The 20,591-nt window shown below is 41.2% G+C and overlaps 1 protein-coding gene across 2 annotated transcripts in view; it reads left to right on the top strand.

Moving 5' to 3' along the window:
- The window catches only part of LOC139597161 (connector enhancer of kinase suppressor of ras 2-like), a 175,386-nt gene extending 155,127 nt beyond the window's left edge, over nucleotides 1-20,259 (top strand). The window contains exons 21-25 of one of the 2 annotated variants that reach the window (XM_071442186.1): nucleotides 8,706-8,776; nucleotides 9,505-9,608; nucleotides 10,921-11,428; nucleotides 12,024-12,223; nucleotides 12,893-20,259. In XM_071442186.1, the coding sequence (XP_071298287.1) occupies nucleotides 8,706-8,776; nucleotides 9,505-9,608; nucleotides 10,921-11,428; nucleotides 12,024-12,223; nucleotides 12,893-13,108 (1,099 nt within the window). In that variant the 3' untranslated portion in view covers nucleotides 13,109-20,259. The remainder of the gene's footprint in view (nucleotides 1-8,705; nucleotides 8,777-9,504; nucleotides 9,609-10,920; nucleotides 11,429-12,023; nucleotides 12,224-12,892) is intronic. The other variant, XM_071442187.1, reaches the window with a different exon arrangement.
- The last annotated feature ends 332 nt before the right edge of the window (nucleotides 20,260-20,591 follow it).

Below are 20,591 nucleotides of genomic sequence, written 5' to 3'. Positions count from 1 at the left end.
GGCATACTTTCAGGCTATAAATTTGCTGAAAAATATTTTTTCAAGGCTGTTAATGTTGCATTGCTCAGTTCTGTGGTGTGGTTCAGGTTTGTTGAAGTGAGGATGTTTTGCTGGTTTAACTCTGCCTGGTCTCCCTTGATTTCCGCTGCTGGGGTAGCTCTCGTTTGTTGAAGTGACATTGATCATATCTATAAATTATACAGAAAATGTTCTCAAGGAAAACCAGGAACTCTTGACACACATTCAATGAGCTGCTTTTACAACATCCATGGATTTTTCCATGGGGAGCCCAGGAAGCTGCAATGAGGCCTTGGAGCCCTGGAGCAGCTGGGAAGGTGCCAGCGTGTCCTTCCATAGCACACCATCCTAAACATCATTTACTTTGCAATTTACAGGAACCTTTTCCCCTGAATTTTTGGGAAGAAGGCAAAGGGTGAGCTTCTACTTGAAGTATTTTGTGCAGTATTTTCCCTTCAGCAATTCTGTCCCTGCAGAGCAATTGGAATTCACTCCCCACCCCAATGATGGATAACTCTGCTACCTCTGTGACATCCCTGGGCACCCCTGCAGCTCCTACAGGATTCCTGGAATTCCTTCTCCCAGAGATCCTGGGTGAAATTTGAAATGAGGGAGCAAGAATCATAGATGAAAAATGTGTTTAAAGTACTGATTCCACAAATCTCTCTCTTCCCAGCAAATTGCTAGCCCCATAATGTGATGAAATAGAGCAAATATTTTACATGGTATCTCTCGCTTCTGTTTGCAGCACAGAATTTAACTGGATTTTCCCTGCTGATGGAAGGGGAGATCCCTCATGCTGAAAAGTGAAGGAGTCTTGGCATGGAGAGGAACATTCCTCATTCACTATGAGCAGAATTTTATCCTTTCTTCAACCACTTTTATTTTAACAGCTCTTTTTAGAGTTTCTCACCTCAGATTCACTGTTTATTATTTTTTTTCCACTCTGGAATATTTTACTGTGTCATTAACCCCACATTGCTGAAGGAAGAGCTGGACCCCAGTGGGTGGGACTGGATTATTCTGTAGCAGACCCAGGCACTCAGCTGGGGCTGAGTTTTGCCTGCTGTGTTACTCAGGTTTGCAGAATTCCTGCTCGTGCTGTTCTTACACGGGCAGAGCCATGTTCTTGGAAATGAATTAATTATGAACTTGATGAGCTCATCTCTAGCTTGCTACTCCAAGCTTGTTAAAGGCCTTATTTCCCAGAAGTGCTTCATCTCCTACCACACCACACATAACCTGTTTATGGCTTTAATTAGCATTGAATTTAATATTCAGTTGTTTTACAATATCTATGTTATTTAAAACTTACATGCCATTGAAATGCAGGGCAGTGCATTTGCAATCTCATCATAGACTCCAAATATTAAATTTTTTAAAGTTTCTATTTTAGGCTAAATAATTTGATCACTTTTGATTTGAATAACTGGGTTAACTTTGCAATTTTAATAACTCCCATAAATCTTTGGCATTCATTCAAGAAATATAACAAATAGTTGCTACTGAAACAGAATTATGATTAATTTTTATAGGGATCACTCCTGTATTTTCCAAGATGTGAAATATTATAGTACAGTATTTCTCTTAAAAAATAATTTTTTGAGAATTGAAGTATTCTGAATTAAGCAAATTTTATGGTGACTCCTATCTACTTTTACATATGGAGTATAACCAAGTGAGTTAGTCAAGACTTTCCCTAAATCATCCTGTTTATTACTAAAGTTAATTCAGTTTTCACCCTTAAATTTCAGGCATGTTGGTCTCTTTGACAGGTCTTGGTCAAATCAGATGATGAGCCAGGGTTAACACATATTCTCCAGTTTCAATGCACTTAGTCTTCACTTTAAACTGGCACCCAAGTAAGGCTCTTGGCAACTAAAAGTTTCAGCTATTAAACATTTTCCCCCTTAAACTGGACAAGTGAGCAGGAGATTGTCAGATCTGTCTGGCCTAATTCACCAGCTCTTTATCAAATAGAGCTGAGGAAGTTGTTACAGAGCTCTCACTCTCAGCCCCTCACCTGCTGAAAAGCCAGGAGATAATTCTGCAGAACATGAAAGGTACTTTTCAAACAGAAATCCCTGGAATGGAGCTTCCCAATGGTGTTGTAAATAATCATAAAGAGCAGGTTTTCCTTTCTTCCTTTTATGTTCCCATAAACTTGTTTCAAATCCGTGCCCGAGGCCGCACCAGCCCTCTAATTTATTGTTCTCACATAAGAGCTCCTAAGTGCAGCACAAGTAAAACAATTTTCTCATCAGAATTAGCTTCAGGCCCCAAGGACTGGGTGAAACCATGATGTTCATGGGAGTGCACAGGGTGATAGTGGAGCTGCTGTGCCCTAGCAGGGCAAAATACTGCACCAGGAATTCCCAGCGCTGAGCTGGAATATTCCAAACCTCCCTTCCTGGCCAAGGCACCTGGCTCCTCCTTTCTGCAATTTCTGAATTATTTACCCCAGACTTGTGAGGTTCCATTTCCCCCTCTCTCAGCCCCAGCCCCAGCTGCTGATGGAATTTGCAGTGCACAATTGTGATTATCCAGCACACCCAAATCAGGCTGGGGGAGCTCATCCCTCCTGCAGGAGGCAGGGGCTGCCCTGGCTTTCTGCACCAGCTTCAATTGCAAAATTAACTTCAGCAAATTCTGCTGTAAATAGTCCAGTGGGAATTGATAGGGTTCTTGTGGGAGCCAAGCAGTTCAGCTGCATTTCATAGAGCAGATTTGGTGATTCCAGCCCTGCACCTCTCTGAGCTGAGGCAGTGTCACAGCCCCTGTTGTCACTTTATGCTGGAGATACTGAGTTAACTCTGCCAAATCTGAAATAAGTCATAGAAATAAGTCATAGAAATAATAAATTTCATCATGATGAATTACATTTAACAGACATTTAACAGCGTTATTTGGCCTATTTGAGCTGAGTTTTTAAAAAACTATGTAGAAGCAGAATCACACAATTTCACAAGTACATCATCCCATTTCTTAAAAAAATTCACCTCTAAACCCCAAAACCCCACCCACAGTTTATGCCATGCCAGTCTCAGTTCTCTTGCTTGTAAACAAAGCTTTCTTTCTCCAGAGCTTTCTTTGGGCCAATCATTTGGTGAAAGCTGGAGCAAAAGTTTGAGTAAGTGAGTAAAGAGAAGTTGTAGTTGAGTGAGTTTTTGTGACTGTTTTGGTGATGTCTTTAGGGTTTATTATTGGTTCTGGATCAAGTAGCCTATCAGTTATTGTGTGCTTTTATTCTCTGTGATACACGACTGTATTTGTACAGTAAATGCTGGTACCAGAAAGGGAATTTATTTGCTACAAAGCAGTGAATTTCTTTTGTTTATTACCCACTGGGGAAAACAAAACAAAAAAAAAAAAAAAAAACAAACAAACAAAAAAACCACCCACACCAAACCAGACTTCTGAGTACAGAGACATAATTGTGCATTTGTTTGACAGAGGCAAGTTAAAAAAATTAAAAATAGAAAAAAAAATCCCATTAAGTGCATGAAGCAGATGCACATGCAAAGAGGGCACAGATTGGTTCACTTGTCAATTCTTAAGCTGTCTCAGGCTTTTTTCCTATTTTTCCAGCCTGACAAATCTAAGAAGACAATGCATGAAACAAGATCAACAGTCATGTCAAATTATCAAATCAGAGAGTGCTCAGAGTTTATCCCATGAATGATTTTGCTTAACAAATGCCAGCAAGTGTGACAAATGCAACAGCAGAGGCAGAGCTGCTGGGGCTGGTGCACAGCAGAGAGGAGCTCATGGAGCAGGATCTGCTCAGGGTCACATTTCACCAGGAGATGCTTTGGGGCTCCTTTTGTGTGGAGGAAAATCAAGGCATCATTTCAGCCACCCCTATTACAGCAGCCTTTATCCTCTTAAATCAATGTATTACCTGCATGGCCATAGAAAATAGGGAAAATAATGTACCTTAGGAAGCCAAATGGGAAATGCATTGATTTTTCAGGTGTTCAGTAAGAAAGACTGGTCAGAGAAGTCCACATAACAAGTACAAAATCAATTTTTAAATCTAATTGTGAATTGCAAAGAATTTTACTGTGAATTCTGGAATCTGATTATCCCAGTGACGTAAAACAAATAATACAAAGCTTTTGATCAGAAATTAAATGTAAACTGCACTGAATAAATTCTATGTATGAAATAAATGGTCCAAGGGAATGTCTAATAGACTTAAAGATAACTTGATTTATGTGAAATTTAACTTCCCCTTAGTGCTAGTTTTTCCTTCTAACCAAATAATCTCAAATGTAGATGCAATCTCAAAAATGAAAAAAAAATATTTCTGCACTGAAACATTTCTAACACAAAGCTGAGGTGGTGTACAAGGGCAAGAATTAATAATGAAAAGATGCAAGGAAGATAGGAAGTATATTTTATTTATTCTTTCTGTTAATGGGTCAGGATTTCATAGACTTCATTTTTAAAGGAACGTTTAACAGAGAGAAATAGTGAAAGTAGTTGGACTTTTTCTTGAATTTCCACCTTTTCAGGACATATAAATTTTTACATCTTCATTTTAACTAAATAGCTTTTTCTAAAACAAACCACCTGATATGTGCAATACATGAGGATATTAGCAAATCAAACTTTTCTGAGCCACAGAATCTCACTTCTTCCCCCCCCCTTCCCCATGGGTTTGTGGAAAGGCTCTAACTATAACCTAAAAATTGTAACTTTTCACCCCTTTTTTATAGGAAGAGAAAAAAGGTTACCCTCTTCCCTTGGTTTTCATTCTCCTACACTAAAAAAATTAGTTCTCTCCAATTTATGACTACTGAGATTGTCCAAACTGTTTTATTTTTTTATTTGTGCTTTTTCACTCTGGACTTGTAGAAAGCAGCAGCCAGGGGGGTGACTGTGATGCCACTGTGGAAACTTTAATTGCCTTCACTCTCAGAACCTCCCACTGACCTGGGGCTGGCTCAGCAGAGTAAACTGTGAAAGCCAGGAAACAGAAATTCATTAATTTGTACATTGAGGGGGGGCATATTCTGGTTTTCAGTGCAGTGTTAGGGGAGCACAGCAATGTGCAATTGCTTCCAGCTGCTTGGCCCCCTTTAACATTTCCCAGTGTTTCTGTCAGTGCCTGAATGTGCTCCTGGTTCCTGACAATCTGGGGTGTTTGGGGATGATTCACTCTTCAGTCCCAGGCTGTGACAGCTCCTCACTGCCCTGGTGCCTTCACTCAGCACAGCCCAGGCCTGGGGCACAATCAGACTCTGAGGAGGCCCTGGGCTGTAATCCCTGGGTAATAACCAGAATTATCTCAGTAAATTTAACTTAAATACTGCCAGGCAGCTCTATTTTATCCCAAAGCAATGACAACAGTGCCTGTTTGTAACCAACAGAATTAATGACAACCAAGCCTGATTTATTTAGAATCTAATTGAGACCAAGTACAAAATTTACTTGTGCATTTTGATGACTTTACTGAAGGCTCATCTTTCCCTGCCTTTGGTTCACTGGAGTACAGGCAATAAAAACCAACCCACTTCTTGGTTCCCTGTTGGTTGTTCCAATGTGCCTTGGTCAGTGATTGTGTCTTCTGGGGATTTGTACCATCCTGAAGGTAAAATGTTGTGGCAGAGGACCCGTGGGACATTTAGTGCTGTTCTGTCATCACAATTTCCATCCAGAATGCAAACCCCGCTCTGCTGAGTGGCCTAGACTCAGTGAAACATCCTGGCTAAGTTGTTTAATCATCAACAGGAAAGAGTTGTTGAAGTTACCCAGGTAAAAGGCAGGGTTTGGGGGAGGGAGCCCAGCCTGAGCTATGGGATGTGCACCTGAGATCCCAAAGGTGCCCAGACCTGCTGGTGGCCACAGGGGAGTCCCAGAGCAGGTGGGGCACAGCTCCAGAAGCCCAGTCAGCAATGCTGGGGCTGTGCTGGCAGCTGCAGCACCCAGCCCCTCCCTGGGCTGTGCATCCTGCATCCCTCAGTCAGCTCTGACAGGAGCTCCTGTGCCAGCTGGAGCCCAACCTCTGCCCACAGGGCACCTGGGCCAGAGCTCAGAACCAACTGCCTGCCTTTCCAGGCTCTCCACAAAGAGCTTTTTATAACCTTGAAAAACCTGCAGTTTTCTGAAAAATGAAAGTTGGTTTGCTCATCAAGGAAATTCATCAAGTTTATGCAGGGTTCCTTTCGAACTGAGTTTGCATTTCCTTGGGAAAAAAAAATTAACTGTAAGAAAATGAGCTGTAATCTCACCACTTGTATATCTCCTGATTAACCTCAAAAACATTCACTCATGCTTTTCTTAAAAACACAAAACCTAAAATGGAGATTCTAGTTCCTTTATCTGAAGAGATTTTACCATGATAAGCCACTGAATGTCATCAGATAACCCTTTATGTGGGCTTGGCCAAGAGCTGACTCTGAATTGTGGCAAATGAGGTAAGAAAGTCCTTGTAACTCTGGCTGGGGATGATCTTGGCCTTTGGAAGAGAAAAGCCTGAGCAGCCTTAGAGAAGGAAGATTAACTTCAGCTAATTCCAGATTTGGCCATTGAGGCCACATGCACAAAGCTGAGACTCTGGGTATCCTCAGAGCATCCCTGGCTCTGGGAGGTTAATCCTAACACTTCAGCTGGTGTCTGTGTTTGCTTCCAAGATCTGACACCCTCAAATTAACAATGAGCAACAAAAGAAATTTTGCAAGAAATTTAAGACAATATAAATTTCCATGCACTGGCCACACAAATGGCTGAGTCTGTTTTAACTTGGAAAATGGTAATTAGTCCTAATTTATCATTGGTGCTTATGCAGAACCTCAGTTGAAGGCACTGAGCCATCCTGCTTAATTGCCAAAGGCATATGGCAAAGTATGACTGAAACTATTTTGCTCCAGTGCTAATGAGTTCAGAAATTGGGGAACAACTGATGAAAAACTGGTGAATAGAAATGCTGATAAGGAGCAGGGAGTGATGTCACTGCCAGCCCTGCAGTGAAGGATCTGCCCTGCAAGGGCAGCAAACACCCGGCAATGCAGGCACCGTGTGCTGAGGGAAATGATGCTGGAGAGCACTGTGCAAAAGCTCTATTCTGTAAATCTGTTAATCCATTTTAAATGTACTTCCCTCATGATAAAGATGAGTTATTGATGTGCTGATGCAAACAAGGGCTGTAAGCAGTGCTAAGCCTGCAGTTGGTATTTGGGAAAACTAATCATCATTTCCATTTTCATCTCCAATTTGCTGACTTCTGGCTTAATACTGAGAGGCAAAGCAATATGATTGTACAGTTCTTTATTTTCACAGTTTTGCAAGTAAATTAAACCCCCTCACAATTCCCTGTAAGAAGCAAACGTTGTGGTCCCCTTTGGCTACTTGGGGAAGCCATGAGATCCAGGCAGGCTCAGTGCAGGTCTCAGTGAGTCAGGGCTGTACCAGTATCAGAGCTGAGGATCATTGCTGGGAGCAGGGGATCAATACTGCTGAACTCTGAGCTATTTTTAGTGCAGAGTTCACTCTTCCTTCATTTTCTGCCTCCTTGCTGTGCCTCCCATCTCCCACACACCACTCTCCTGGACAATAACAGTCACACACGTCCTTAAAAGCTTTTTTTTCTCCTCTAGTACAAGTGGGAAAGAATGACACTGAACAGTTTTCTTGTTTTGATCTGCAAAACAACTCGTCCTTTTGATATTGCATGTTCTGTTCACTAATGTCTGACTTGAGGCCTGTGAAAGATGGTTTGTCATAATATTCATTAACCAAGAAGATAATTATTAACAAATTTGATGTTGCAAATGCTCGAAAAGAAAAAAAGAGCTGCTTCTAGATAAACTCTCACATCAATTTTCTGGGAAATTAATTAGATAATTAAGAATTTAGTCACTGAGGAAGGGAATGGTTCAAAACATCCCAGGCATTATGGATGGCACTATTAGGGCTTTTTTCCTTGGTTATATCTCCTTGTTGATGAAAATAAGATAATTCTTGATTTTCCATTTGCTAAACATTAAGAAGTGACTTTTCCCTCTGTGTGTTAATTTCCCTTTTCCCCTAGTTTTTTAATTATATGTTGTGTAAACATCCAGTAATCTTACATAAAGAAAACTCAAAAGGTATTTTCCTCAAGATTAGCTATAAGATTTCCCTAAGGAATTTAAGAATGTTTTTTTCTATCAAACTAAATAATTTGGGGACAAAGAAAGGAACCAGCACATCCAATGCAAAATGCAAATACTGAAGCACTTGCAGTTTACCAAGACTTTAGAAACCCAAAAGTCTGTATTAAACAAATTAAGGGAAAATAATGTCGATATCACAGCTCAACAACACCAAGTGTTTATATCACCAGCACTGTGAATCCAGACTAACAAATAACCAAACTGCCATAGGCTGTTTTAGCTTTCTGAGGATACAAGTTTAACACAACTCATTTCCCAACACAGCTTTTCAGACAATAATTATCATCATTCTATTTTATTTTCTAGTATTTTGGCAAGTTCTTGAAATAAATAGCAATCAGAATAAATGTGATAAATCCTTTATTCCCAGTTATTGACCACCCAGCACACCTGAATTGTGGGTTTAACAGCCTTTTTCTTTAGGTGTTGTGTCTGACTTTTCCAGATGTTAAAGATGTGGATGCCTACAGATTGACATGAGATGTTCCTTTTAAATACCTCTCTTCCTCGTTTTTATTGTTCTGTTAGATGGATGAATCGTTTGGGTCTCGCAGCAATTGGTTACACACCTGATGACAAGGATATCCACCCAGATGAAGGTAATGCTCAGTGGTTATAATTAGGAGAAGAGAGCAGACAGTACAAATCAGTATTTCAATAAAGCTGGAGAGGTCATAACTGACTTCTTTAGCAACATATGGCCATATCTTTCCAAATATCAATTTTGATAAGAATACATTTCCTCGAACTACATTTATTGGTGCCACCACCAAAGAAAATAAAATCCTGAGCAGTAATTTTAGGAAATATTTTAAATTAGTGATAAAGAGAATGTGGGTGTGGTGTGATCTCCCAGATCCCAGCCCTCAAGGATGTCCATGCCCATAAAACCAGTGGAGACACGGCAGACCTGGGGCAATGTGTGCCTCAGCAATATTTGTTTGCACCTCCTGAGCTCAGGTGCCAGCCTTGCCCTCTCCCCATCACCCACAGTGGAACCTGTTATGCCCAATTAAATTAAGTGTTCAGGCTTGGCTCTACTTCAGCATCTGGAATGAGGTTTCTATGTGAAAGTCTGTGAGCAGAAGTTGGTTTTTATGTGCAGTGGGAGTCAGGTGCCCGAGCTGCCTTCTGTAACCCTTCCCTAAATCATTCAGAGCTTCCCTGTTTGAGGAGCCAGACCTTCCCACCCGCCCCTTCCTGAGTGGCTGCTGAGCCCTGCAGGTGCCTGGGGAAGGTTTACCTTGCCTTAGAAGAATGCTGCTAAAATGTGGGATCTGCTTTGTCGTGGAAAAGCACCCGAGTGAGACCTGGAATGCTTTGTCAGCAGATTACTGGAGCGAGAGCGACCAGGACGACATCGAGGGCTCCCTGACGCTGAAGCAGGAGGGCTCCTCCACGCTGTGTGACACCTACCACCGCACCCCCTCAGTGAGTCACACCCCTGCATGTGCCAGGGCCACCAAAAACAGCTCTGGGGGGCCTTGGCTTGCTCTTCCCTGGTCCTGGGATGTTTAAACGCCGTACAGGCGGCGGAACAAAGCCGGATGTGTTGTTAAAATGAAATTACTGCTGCTCCTCATGAGCCAAGACCTGGATTTTTCCATAGCAAATCAGTTAGGAAGGAAGGAGAGGTAAATGTATCCTGACACAGATCTGTCACCAGACTGGAAATATGACCTTTTTTTGTAGGATTGGTGAAACTATGCATCATAACAGGAACAGAATATTCAAATTTTACCTTCACTGCAGAATGTGAAAAGAATGTGATGGATGGGATAGTTTGTATTAATTGAGACTGGTTTTCAGTTATGAATTTGGACACTGGATGCTAGAGATTAAGATCAACTCATATTCACCCAGTAATCATGTTTTAGATCTTTTTTGAAGAACAAATCTTTCTAGGAAAAGGGGTTTTTTTTAAACAAGATTGCGTACAATACCATGGTAATGACAGTATTGCAAATAGAACATTTCTATTAGACAAAACACAGGCAATTATGGTAATTATTCTATGATTCCAAACACAGATAGGACTGTTCTCTATTTTTCTTTCAGATTTTTCTTCAGCGTGAATGACATGATCCTCACACAGCCAGAACCAAAGAAAGAGTGACTGAGACAACAGCATCACATGGGTGAAGCTCAGACTGATTTTCACCCATGTGATGCTGTTTTATCAACTGGGATACAGGTTAAGCCCCTCCCTTTCTGTTTTTCCACATTTTTGCCTTTCTCTTTGTTTTGAATTAAATTTATACACAGACCCAGAGAATTCACTCAAATAGTTTCACAAGTTCAGCAGTCCCCCAAAAATCTTCCTGGGTGCTGAAGTTTTTGTTGTTTGGGTTTGTTTTTTGGGTTTTTTTCTGTTTGGCCCCTAAAAAAAAAGAAAGGAAATCCAATTATGGTTTCTTTTGGAGACTTCCACTGTCCTCAGCTGCACTGAGTGTAAGCTGGATGGATCTTCAGGAAACCTGCACCAGTGTTACACTTTTCTTTCCATCAGGAGTTGCTTGTGGGCAGAGAATGTGCAAAACAAGAATAGGGAGTGGTTGAAAGAGCACTTGTACAAAAGTTGTCACTGCTAATTCTCTTCTGTTTACAGTGGTTCATGTTATGACCCATCCAACCCATGAGTCCATCTGATTGCTAGATATCATAGAGTGTTTTACACTGCAGTCATTTCCTTGGGTCTGTTCAACACATCATCTCACGGGCAGATGTTTTTGTATCTTTCCAGGTGAATTCCTCAAGCCCATTCCCCGAAGCCAAACAAGGCCGACACTTTTCCAGCGAATCCACGTATTCCCAGTCCTCTGCCGAGGACTCGCGGCCGGAGGCGGCGGGCAGCACGCACTCCTCGGGGTGCCGGCCTCCCTACCGAGAACGGCGCTCGTGGCAGGACCTGATCGAGACCCCCTTAACCAGCTCAGGGCTCCATTTCCTCCAGACCGTCCCTCCGGAGGCGGAGTACGCCAGCGGCCGGCCCGGAATGTCACCGGACAGACGGAGACAAGCCACGCTGCCCGTCCAGAGGCGCCACCATTTTGAGCAGGATGGGCCTTTTCCTCTGGTGGAATGCCCCAGGGGACACAGCTCCCACGGGCGGCCCCAGAAACCGCGCAGCCAAAGCCTCCCCCGGAACAGAGACGTCCGCGGGAAGGGACGCGTGAAGTCCATTGAGGGGACCGACGACAGCCTGGATGAGAAGATCCCTCTTAGAAGGCACAATAGTTTCTGTGCAGAAGGTAAGCTCTCGGACATGTTCTGCTCCACTTCAAAATCCAGGGCAGTATTGCCACTGTTCTCAACAAGGATTGTGTGGTTGAAGTGCTGGATGTTGGCAAACACAGGAGTTTGTACTTGAACTGCCAGGATGTAGCGCTAAAAATTGAGCTTTGGGATGATGTTCTTGTCTCATCAAAACTAACACTGCAGAACTGAGTCATAGGTTAAGATACTACTTGTCACTTTGATTTTTTAAGATTTTCTAAGCTTTCTGATGTTGACATTCTTGTAGTGAACTTTCTCACACACTTCCTGTAAATAACTCATTGTTTTGCATTCCTTTATGGAGGAGGAGAGAGTTGGTAGACTGTTGGTTCAACCAGTGGCATTGGAGAGGTGCCACTGTCATCCTCCAATCCACTGTCACTTTTGGAAAACTATAAATGTTAGAGTCAGAAAATAAACTGTCCCTTTTTTCCTTTACCTTGAGAACAGTGGTGAGCTTGTGTTCTTTTGTGTCCTATAGCGACAAGTACTGAAGTTGCAGTATTGCTGATATTAGACACTTCCTCTGAATGATCAGGTTTGTTGTTAGGGTTCTTTGTTTCCTTTCAGAAAATGTAAAAGAAGTTGAAGAAATCACAGATGGTCTGCAAGAGCTCTACAGAACTCTGGAGGAAGCCAGTCTGTCAGCTTTCGGAGAGCAGCGTCCCTCCACCAAGCAGGAGTTCCGCAAGTCCTTCGTGAAGCGATGCAACGACCCAGTGATCAATGAAAAGCTGCACCACATCCGAGTCCTCAAGAGCACTTTAAAAGTAAGGCTTTATCCCTGAATTTGTGTGGCTTTATCCCTGATTTGTGTGCAAGGAATAAAGGTTAGGAAAAGCCTGACTGTACATCACAGAATGCTGATGGGTTGAAGGGACCTTACAGCCCATCCAATTCCATCCCCTGCCATGGGCAGGAGATGCCTTCTGCTATCCCAGGTTTCTCCAAGCCCTGTCCAACCTGGCCTTGGGCACTTCCAGGGATCCAGGGGCAGCCACAGCCTCTCTGGGCACCTGTTCCAGGGCCTCCCCACCCTCACAGCCAGGAATTCCTTCCTAATACCCCAGCTAACCCTGCCTTCTGGCAGTGCGAAGCCATTCCCCCTTGTCCTTAATCTCTTTACGTTTCTATTCTTAATGCTTTTTTTGCAGCTTTAAAATGAAGTTTCAAAGAAACTAAAAATCCTTTGAAGCATGTATGTTCCATCTTACGAAAAAAAAAAAAGATTATTTGGCACTCTGTGTGGGCAAATTGTAGCATGTGGCACAGACTGAGCTGTCAAACAGTCTATGCTGTAATAGTTCCTGAATTTAGGTAAATATTAAAGTTTCCACAGTAGTTTTCCTGGCACTTGGCATTAAAGTTAAGGAAGAAATAAAGTGCTGGAATACAGAATTGCATTTTGACCTGTCCTCTGTCTTTCTGGAATTTGCCAGGCAAAGGAAGGGGACCTCACAGTTATCAACAGCCTTCTGGACGATCCCAACTTAACATCCAAGAAGTTCAAAGATTGGAAATTAAAGAACTATGAGTTTTTCCTGGACATTTGTGAGTACAGTGCTGCTGGGAAGTCTCAAAACGGAGCCTCTGAACTGGCAAGCTCAGCCCCAATGCTGACACACACACACTCCTTCATCGAGACTCACGTGTGACAGGAGCCTCAGCCTGGTCACTGCTGGGTGCCTGACAGAGGCAGGCAGACAAACCCTGGTGAATTTAAGGTACTCAGCAGTACTGTAAATACTTGGGTAAGAGAATAGTGCCACAGGATGCCTACTACATTGCATGAGAAGACAATAATATTCTTTATGAATTTTTTTGTTTGCTATTATCAACCAATGTCCATATCAAGCTCTGCATTAGGAAGAAGCGGTGCAGAAGTGTAACTGAAAATAAATACCAGTATATTTAAAGTACTGTACTAAAACTCAGCTTATAGTATGAGCTCCTGCAATCATTTTATATATTTAGATATATATAAATACATATCTATGTATATAAAATGTAACATGGTAGTTGACATTTCCTTTTAAAATTCCCTAAAGTTCACATTTTCACACATTTTTTCTTGAGAAAAAATATAAAAATGAAGACATGAATACATTGGCCACTCTTAGCGATGAACATTTATTTTTGCAACATTTCCAGGTAGTGACCATCTTTGCAAATAAAAGGACAGAGTTATCAAAATGTAAACTCAATCCCTATAGTGTGCCTTAAAATGTACACTGTACATCTAAGAAATAGATCCCAGTCTGGCCCTATGGGCACTCTGTACATGCCATTTAAATACTGTGTTTGTAACGTGCTGTGCCTGCCTTTCAACGAAGGAACACGAGCAAGCAGGTTTGGCACAGAGGTAAGATACGAGTAGAACAATATTGGTTGTTCACTAATGCTGCAACTTAAATAGGTTTTAATAGGATTTGAAGTATTTCATGGTGAAAGAAAAAAGAAATCTGCACTGAGTAAGGTACATACTGCAGGTTTTCATCGTTTCTTCACTGTGAATTTAAGTGACACATGACTGTGAGTCATAAAATTCAAAAAAAAGCATGGGAATGAAGCTAAAAAAACCTCCTGAACTAATCAATTACATTCTCTGATACACTGACATCTATAGCTGAGTTAATAATTCAAAATTATGTAATGTCTGGCAATAATTTTTAACTGCTAGCAGTACATTTGCAAGTGGGTGAAGTTATTCAAAACATCGTTCAAAAACCAATCGGTATTGATTGGTTTGGGAAGACACACAAGTCACACAGTGGATTTCACTTCCTTGACTGGGTGAGAATGGTTTGGAAGAATCAGATTTTGGGGAAAATACTTGTATTCTTGGGGGGGAAAAAAGATTGCTCTGAATGCTACTGAACATAGATTTCAAAGCCATTCACAGTTTGCTTTGTCTCTGCCTGTAGAATAGTTCTAAAAGGCAGAATGAAGGGGATGTGAATACAGCTGATGTCATTTCACTGAAACAGATTTCACTGATCATTTTTTCACAAGATAAACCTAATTGTCTCTCATCCATCAAGGACTGTAAAATTCATGCAGTTCAGTACAATAGAGGAAAAAATGTCATCTCAGTGAGGTCCTAGTATCCAGGAAGAGATTTCATTATTCCAAAGCCAGACCAGGTGAAGGTGTCCTGGGTGTTGAGTTCTGTCTCCACAGAGCAGTTGAGGGGGGCTGACCTTGGCTGGACAGGAGGGGAAAATTGCCACAGGAAAGCTCCTGGGTTGAGACAAAGACAGGGAGATCACCTGCTGGTGGTTATTGTAGGCAAAACAAACCTGACTTGGGGTAAATTCATTTATTAACAATTTAAAATACCATTGCATAGTGAGAAACAAAGACAAAATTAAAAACACCTTTCCTTTGCCTCCTCCTTTCTTTCCAGGCTTAATTTCATTCCTTCATTTTCAGTGAGCAACAGTATAAATTATAGAATCCATTTAGAAATTAATTCATATTATACATGCAAGCAGTGATGGGATGGTCACAGAAATAGTTACATAGATTGAACTGTCTAAATTCCTAAAGAAATTTAAATATGCCTATTGTTTCAAACCCAAAAGATGGTTTGGGCTTTCATAATTAAAATATCTATATTGTTTCCAAATAGCTTTCCAAAAGGATTTCAAATGCCACTGCTTCATCACTCAAGACATAACTTGGCAAATTCAGTGAAGTCACAAGTAAGCAGAGAATACTACTTAGAGATACAGCTGAAAATGAGAAACATAATTGGGAAGACAGATTTCTCAGAAATGACACAAATAGTAGGGAAAACAGATCATCTCTGGTTTAAGTTTAAATACAATTTCTGTAATATGAATAGATGAGATAAATAGTAGGGAGTTCACACTTTTGCTCAGCTTATCTTTAAAAATCTTTCAGTGTCATGAGATCATCTTTTCTGAAATTCTTGGAATTGTGAGTCTGCATTCTGCTCTTGCAGAGCAGCTCTCAGCAAATGTGATTTGCACTGAATAGGCCAAATAAATTGTCCAGGAGATTCATGAGATGAAATGAGATGAGATACACTGGAGAAATTCCCTCTAATGGGCTTAAGATTAACTGGGAGAAAAGTCTGAACCATTTGTCTGGCATTGCTTGTGCCTTAGAGCAAGCAAAATCTAATTGCTAAATTAAGCAATACAAAGACTTTATTCTTTCACAAATGTCAGCTGGCATTTGGAAGCCATTCCACAAGAACTTGTCATTCTCCTGGCACATTTACTGAACCCCACCCTGCAGCCCTTCCCTCTCAGCCATGGGTTCTTCCTTCTGGATGTCGGTCCCAATCTAAATGGACTGCAGAGAGGGATGTGCACAGTCACCACAGCACAATTATTTGGATTTTCACCACCTTTGAACTCACTGGAATGCAAAGTGCAATACAGAGAATGTATTTAAAAATTCATGCACCAAATCCTGCTTGTGTATTAAAGTACATCCAATTCTCCTGGACCAACAGGTACTTAAACACACAGTACAAAGCAGCAGGAATTGTTGTGGTCTTTTTGATGCCATATTTTTAAATAGGAAAAGAACAAGGCTTGGCTGTTGAGTTCCTCAAGGGAAATAAATAGCACCTGTACAATAGATTTATTAATTTACCAGTTTTCCTGTCTGAATTCTCAGGTAAAACTTGGTTTTTAACATATACAACAACATGGAAATGTTGTTTGAATGTGCTCTATTTAACTGAATCTTATTAAAGTTAGCATCTTCATTCAGAATTCCTCCAGGTAAAATATCTCAGCCTATACACTTTCTCTGACACTCCACAAGCTGAGTCTTTTTGTTCTGGCTATTTTTCATTACAACTGATTTAATGCTCCCCCTGAGCTACTGATTCCCCTCCTTTTTTAATACTGTTCTGTATTCAGTGACATGTCAGATCTTTGAAAGTGTCTTAACAGCTCTCTCGGCATCACTTCCTGAGAGAACCAAGACTATTTTTCTTCCTTTCATTACTTTAAGTGAAAACTACCCTGAGCTTCCTGTAATTGACATGAACAAAAATCAGAGGAGGAGGAGGAGGGGGTTGTTATCAGTACATTCAACTCTGGCTGCTCCCTTTTGAGCTGGGAATGTGGTGCTCCACTGGCTTTTTCCAAGGAACAAGAAATGAGTGCTGCAGAGAGTTGTACACGGCCAGTTAAGCCCCCTCTCCCTCCTCTCAGCAGTTACTGCTCCTTCTCCAAGGTCCTGTGAAGGACAGCACAGGTACCTTTGAAGGAGCTCCTTTACAGTGGCTCTGGGAAGGGCTCAGCCTCCTCAAAAATGGTCCAATTCTGCTGCTGACCTTTAGGAGATTTCACTTTAAATGTTAATAGGACCTCTGGGAGAAAAATGAAGAATCTGGTAGAAATTGTTTAACTCAACAGAAATCTGAGGAGAACAAAGAACATTCTTATCTTTGTCTCAAGTAATGCAAATCAGGCCGAGATTATCACAAACTTTATTTGCCATATTCTTTCCTCATGTGCTCTTACTGTCTTCTGAAGTGATAAAAGCATTCTTTCTGCCAAAAATAGCAGTATTTATGTCCAAGGTGATATAGCTGGGGCCTGTTGATCCTTGAGGAGAGACAGCAGAGCTATTTTGTGACAATTCACCAACAGTTTATACAAACCCTCGGTGCAGTGGGGAACAAAGTCCTTCAAGGATGGTTTGTGTAAAATGGCCCTTGGCTAAAGCACAACAAACCCAGCCCCCTCTGCAATCAATGCCTGCCAGCTGCCCCTGAGCTAGAGATTGCCCCCAGGGAATTGAATTATGCTTCAAACACTCAATCTGTCAGTAAAGCAGGTCTTGTGTCTCTACAGAGGTTCTGACAGTCCCCAGAGCCAATCCTAGGGAGATTCCTTTAGGAAGAGAGCACAGGCCTGTCTGTATTGCTGGGCCCCAGCCTGAACCCCATCCAGGGCACACCTGGCTTCCCCACATTTCATGTTAGAGAAATAATTCTCAGTTGGCTGGGTCTCCCAAAGGATTTTATCCTCTCCTCAGTTTTCACAGTAGGGAAATGGTGCTTTAGGGCAGCCAGAAGGGCACAGGTTTTCCATGGTAGATTTTCCATATCCTACATGCCTTGGGCCACAGCACATCACCTTCCCTGTAGCCAAAGGATGTTTATTTTCCACTAGGACAAAAAAAATGGGTAATAGCAGGAAAGACTGGAGAAGCACTATTAGCTATTAGTTTATATTCAGTATTAAAAAGCTGTTTTTCTTCCAGGATGTCTCCCTCACTAAAGCTGAGGCTCAGGGTAGGTTTCCCAGGCAGGATGCTGTGGGGAAGGGTCCTCCATGTCCTCTCTCAGATGAATTCACACTGTGTAATGTGAATTCACAGAGCCTCAAGGCTGAGGCTCTTGATGGGTGTTAAGTGGGCACAAATCTGAAAATCCCTTCTGAAAATCACACCAGAGCCCTATCAGCTGTTGTATGGAAATTTCATGGCTATTTAAACCAAAACTACTAAGTTGTATTTCCTTACTTGGTGTTGATAGTTATTTTCTTTGCTCCCGTTACACACAAGTGAAATGTGATGTTTCTGATCAGTTCCACTCTCTAACATGTGGGCAGGGAACACTCCACTCTGGATATAACTAACAGAAAAAGAAACATGTTTTAAAGCTTATTTTCTATATTTTACGGGTTATACTACTACTCCAGAAGGAGGTTTATAAATAATATTGTTTAAATTTTTATCAGGTTTGAAGACAGGTGATATACTACTGGGACCTCCTCTTAATAAAAATATTTAAATAATTCAGACAGAAACTGCCTTCAGGAAAAGAACCATATTCACTCTTAATGCAGGCCAGACAGATATATCTTTATTTTTATCAGGAATATACATGAGTTAGAAGTGACAGTTAGGGACTTTAAGCATTAATGCCACTGTGTGAGCAGTATTTAAAAGAAAGCAATGTTGTAAAAATGATCAAATACGTTGACAACCTGCTGTTTGACCAGCTAAGCCCTGTAGCTTCTGTCCTCACATTTCTAGAATATTGTTCATCCTCAGGCATTGGTGAGGGTATCAATACAGATCTTTTTACTAACAGTAAATGTGTCTGTCGGAATGCTGCAGATTAACTAAGGCTGTCACATGATACATATTAACTATTGCATTTTTTCACTAGCAACCACATAACAAATGCATCTTAACAAACTGTGTTCGCTGGCCAAAACACCAGTAAGACCCTGTTACCAGTTAAGACTTCTGTTTTACTGAGAAACAAGGATTTCAGCTTAAAAATCTGATGAGAAAACAGGTTAGGATGTAAGAGAAATGCACTAGTATTAATAAATGTTTTACATTTGACACATACTGTATTACAAAGACAATATCCTTGTAAGACCATTAATTGCTGGGCCATAGGTGACTTCCATCTAGGTTACTACTAGCTAATAAACCTTGTACAGAGCCTTTTTTAGATAATGCTTACATGTATGGAAATGTATGACACCCTTGTACTATGGCTTGCACTTTACTTGCATTAAACTGTGAAGTAGGCTGTAGTAATGTCTTTGTATATTCAGGGGTTGAAACACCAAAGCACTGGAGTATTTTACTGCTGGTGTTCAACCTGTCCAACGTGCTGACAACGTGTATTTTGCAAACCCCACCAACTTCAAATCTTTGGCAAATAACGCTATGGGGTCTCCATGGTCTTTGTTTCTTTGTAAATATAAACATTCTTACTGTTTCTGTAGCAATAGGAGGTTATAAACCAAACTTTCACTAGGACTGTTTTCAATAACAAAAAAAGAAAAAATCAATAAAAATCTATAGCGCCTTGTAAAAAAAATCATGGAGACTCCATGACCTGTGGGCATTTTTGTTTACAAGCAGTTATGTATATATGTATTAGAGGCAGAACTGTTATTTATCACGAAGTTATATTGTGGATGATTCTTTCTTAAATAAATATATGTTTTCTGTCATTAAGGAAAATAAGTATTTTAGAGCCATCTTGAGAAGTTTGAAGTGTCAAGCTTCAAATACGAGTAATCTTCCATGTTTCAGCCTTGTTTTTCTATCAGCTGGGAGATGAACTGAGAGGCAATGGAAAACCACCTGTTCATGCCAGGGAAATGCTGGAGTTGTACATTTTTGAGCATTCTGCAACTTTTCTATAGTGCCCATCCTGCTTAATGCTTTGATGAGCAGATGCTCCATCAGTACCACAGTAAATCCCTCAGCTCGTGGATGCTACAGAGAGAAAACCAATGGTTCTAGACTAATACAGGTCAAACAAGGTTTCAACCCCTGGATAACACAGTATTTCTTCAGTTTCACAACAGTATTTTTAATTTTATACTTGTCTATGTTGAGAGATAATCCAATAGTTTCTATAGGCAATGAACATTAGGTTTCTTTTTTCCCTCTTTCCAGATGAGTTCTGTGTGAATTACTGTAACCGGCTGCGTTTTCTATCACAGATTAATAACTTGTTAACTTTTTGTGTGTCTACAATGAAAATTTATGAATGGAAAACTTCACTGTGTGTTGCTCACTGGGCATATACCTCATGGTACATTGCACAGACGTGTAAGTCGTAAGTTGCACTGCAACATTAAAAAAAGGAACATATTGCTCTTTTTTCAAAGATATTAACTTATTTAAGAGATATAGTCTGTACATTATTTAAAAAAACAAAAACAAACATTTATTCTTCCTAAATTCAAACAAAGCTTTTGTTTTGGGGAAAGAAAAAAAAAAAGTTGTAAACTTCCGTTGTAAATTTGGACTTCAATAAACGAATTATCTGCACTTAGATTGTGTGTTTATGGGGGATTTTCTGTGTTCTGAGGGGGATCCCGGCTGAGGGCGATGCCGCCAGGCCGGGGCGCGATCCCGGCTGAGGGGGATCCCCACCCACCTTATGGGGATGGCGGCTGACACAGATTCTCAGCCCGACTGAGGGCGATCCCGCCCCGGGCGAGGGGGATCCGTCCCTGCCCGCTTTAGGGCGATCACGCCGCGGTTGAGAGAGATTCCTGCCCTTCTTTAGGGCGATACCGGCTGAGGGCGATGTCCGCCTCGGCTGAGCAGGATCATCCCTGCCCGCTGTGTCTATGCCGGCTGAGGGCAATCCCTCCCTGCCCG

Source organism: Agelaius tricolor, unplaced genomic scaffold, assembly GCF_023055355.1.
Source record: "Agelaius tricolor isolate 1412-34295 unplaced genomic scaffold, bAgeTri1.0.p SCAF_17, whole genome shotgun sequence".
Classification (NCBI taxonomy): domain Eukaryota; kingdom Metazoa; phylum Chordata; class Aves; order Passeriformes; family Icteridae; genus Agelaius; species Agelaius tricolor.
The sequence above is the reverse complement of the archived record's forward strand: the minus strand, read 5'-3'. Positions and strand labels throughout refer to the sequence as shown.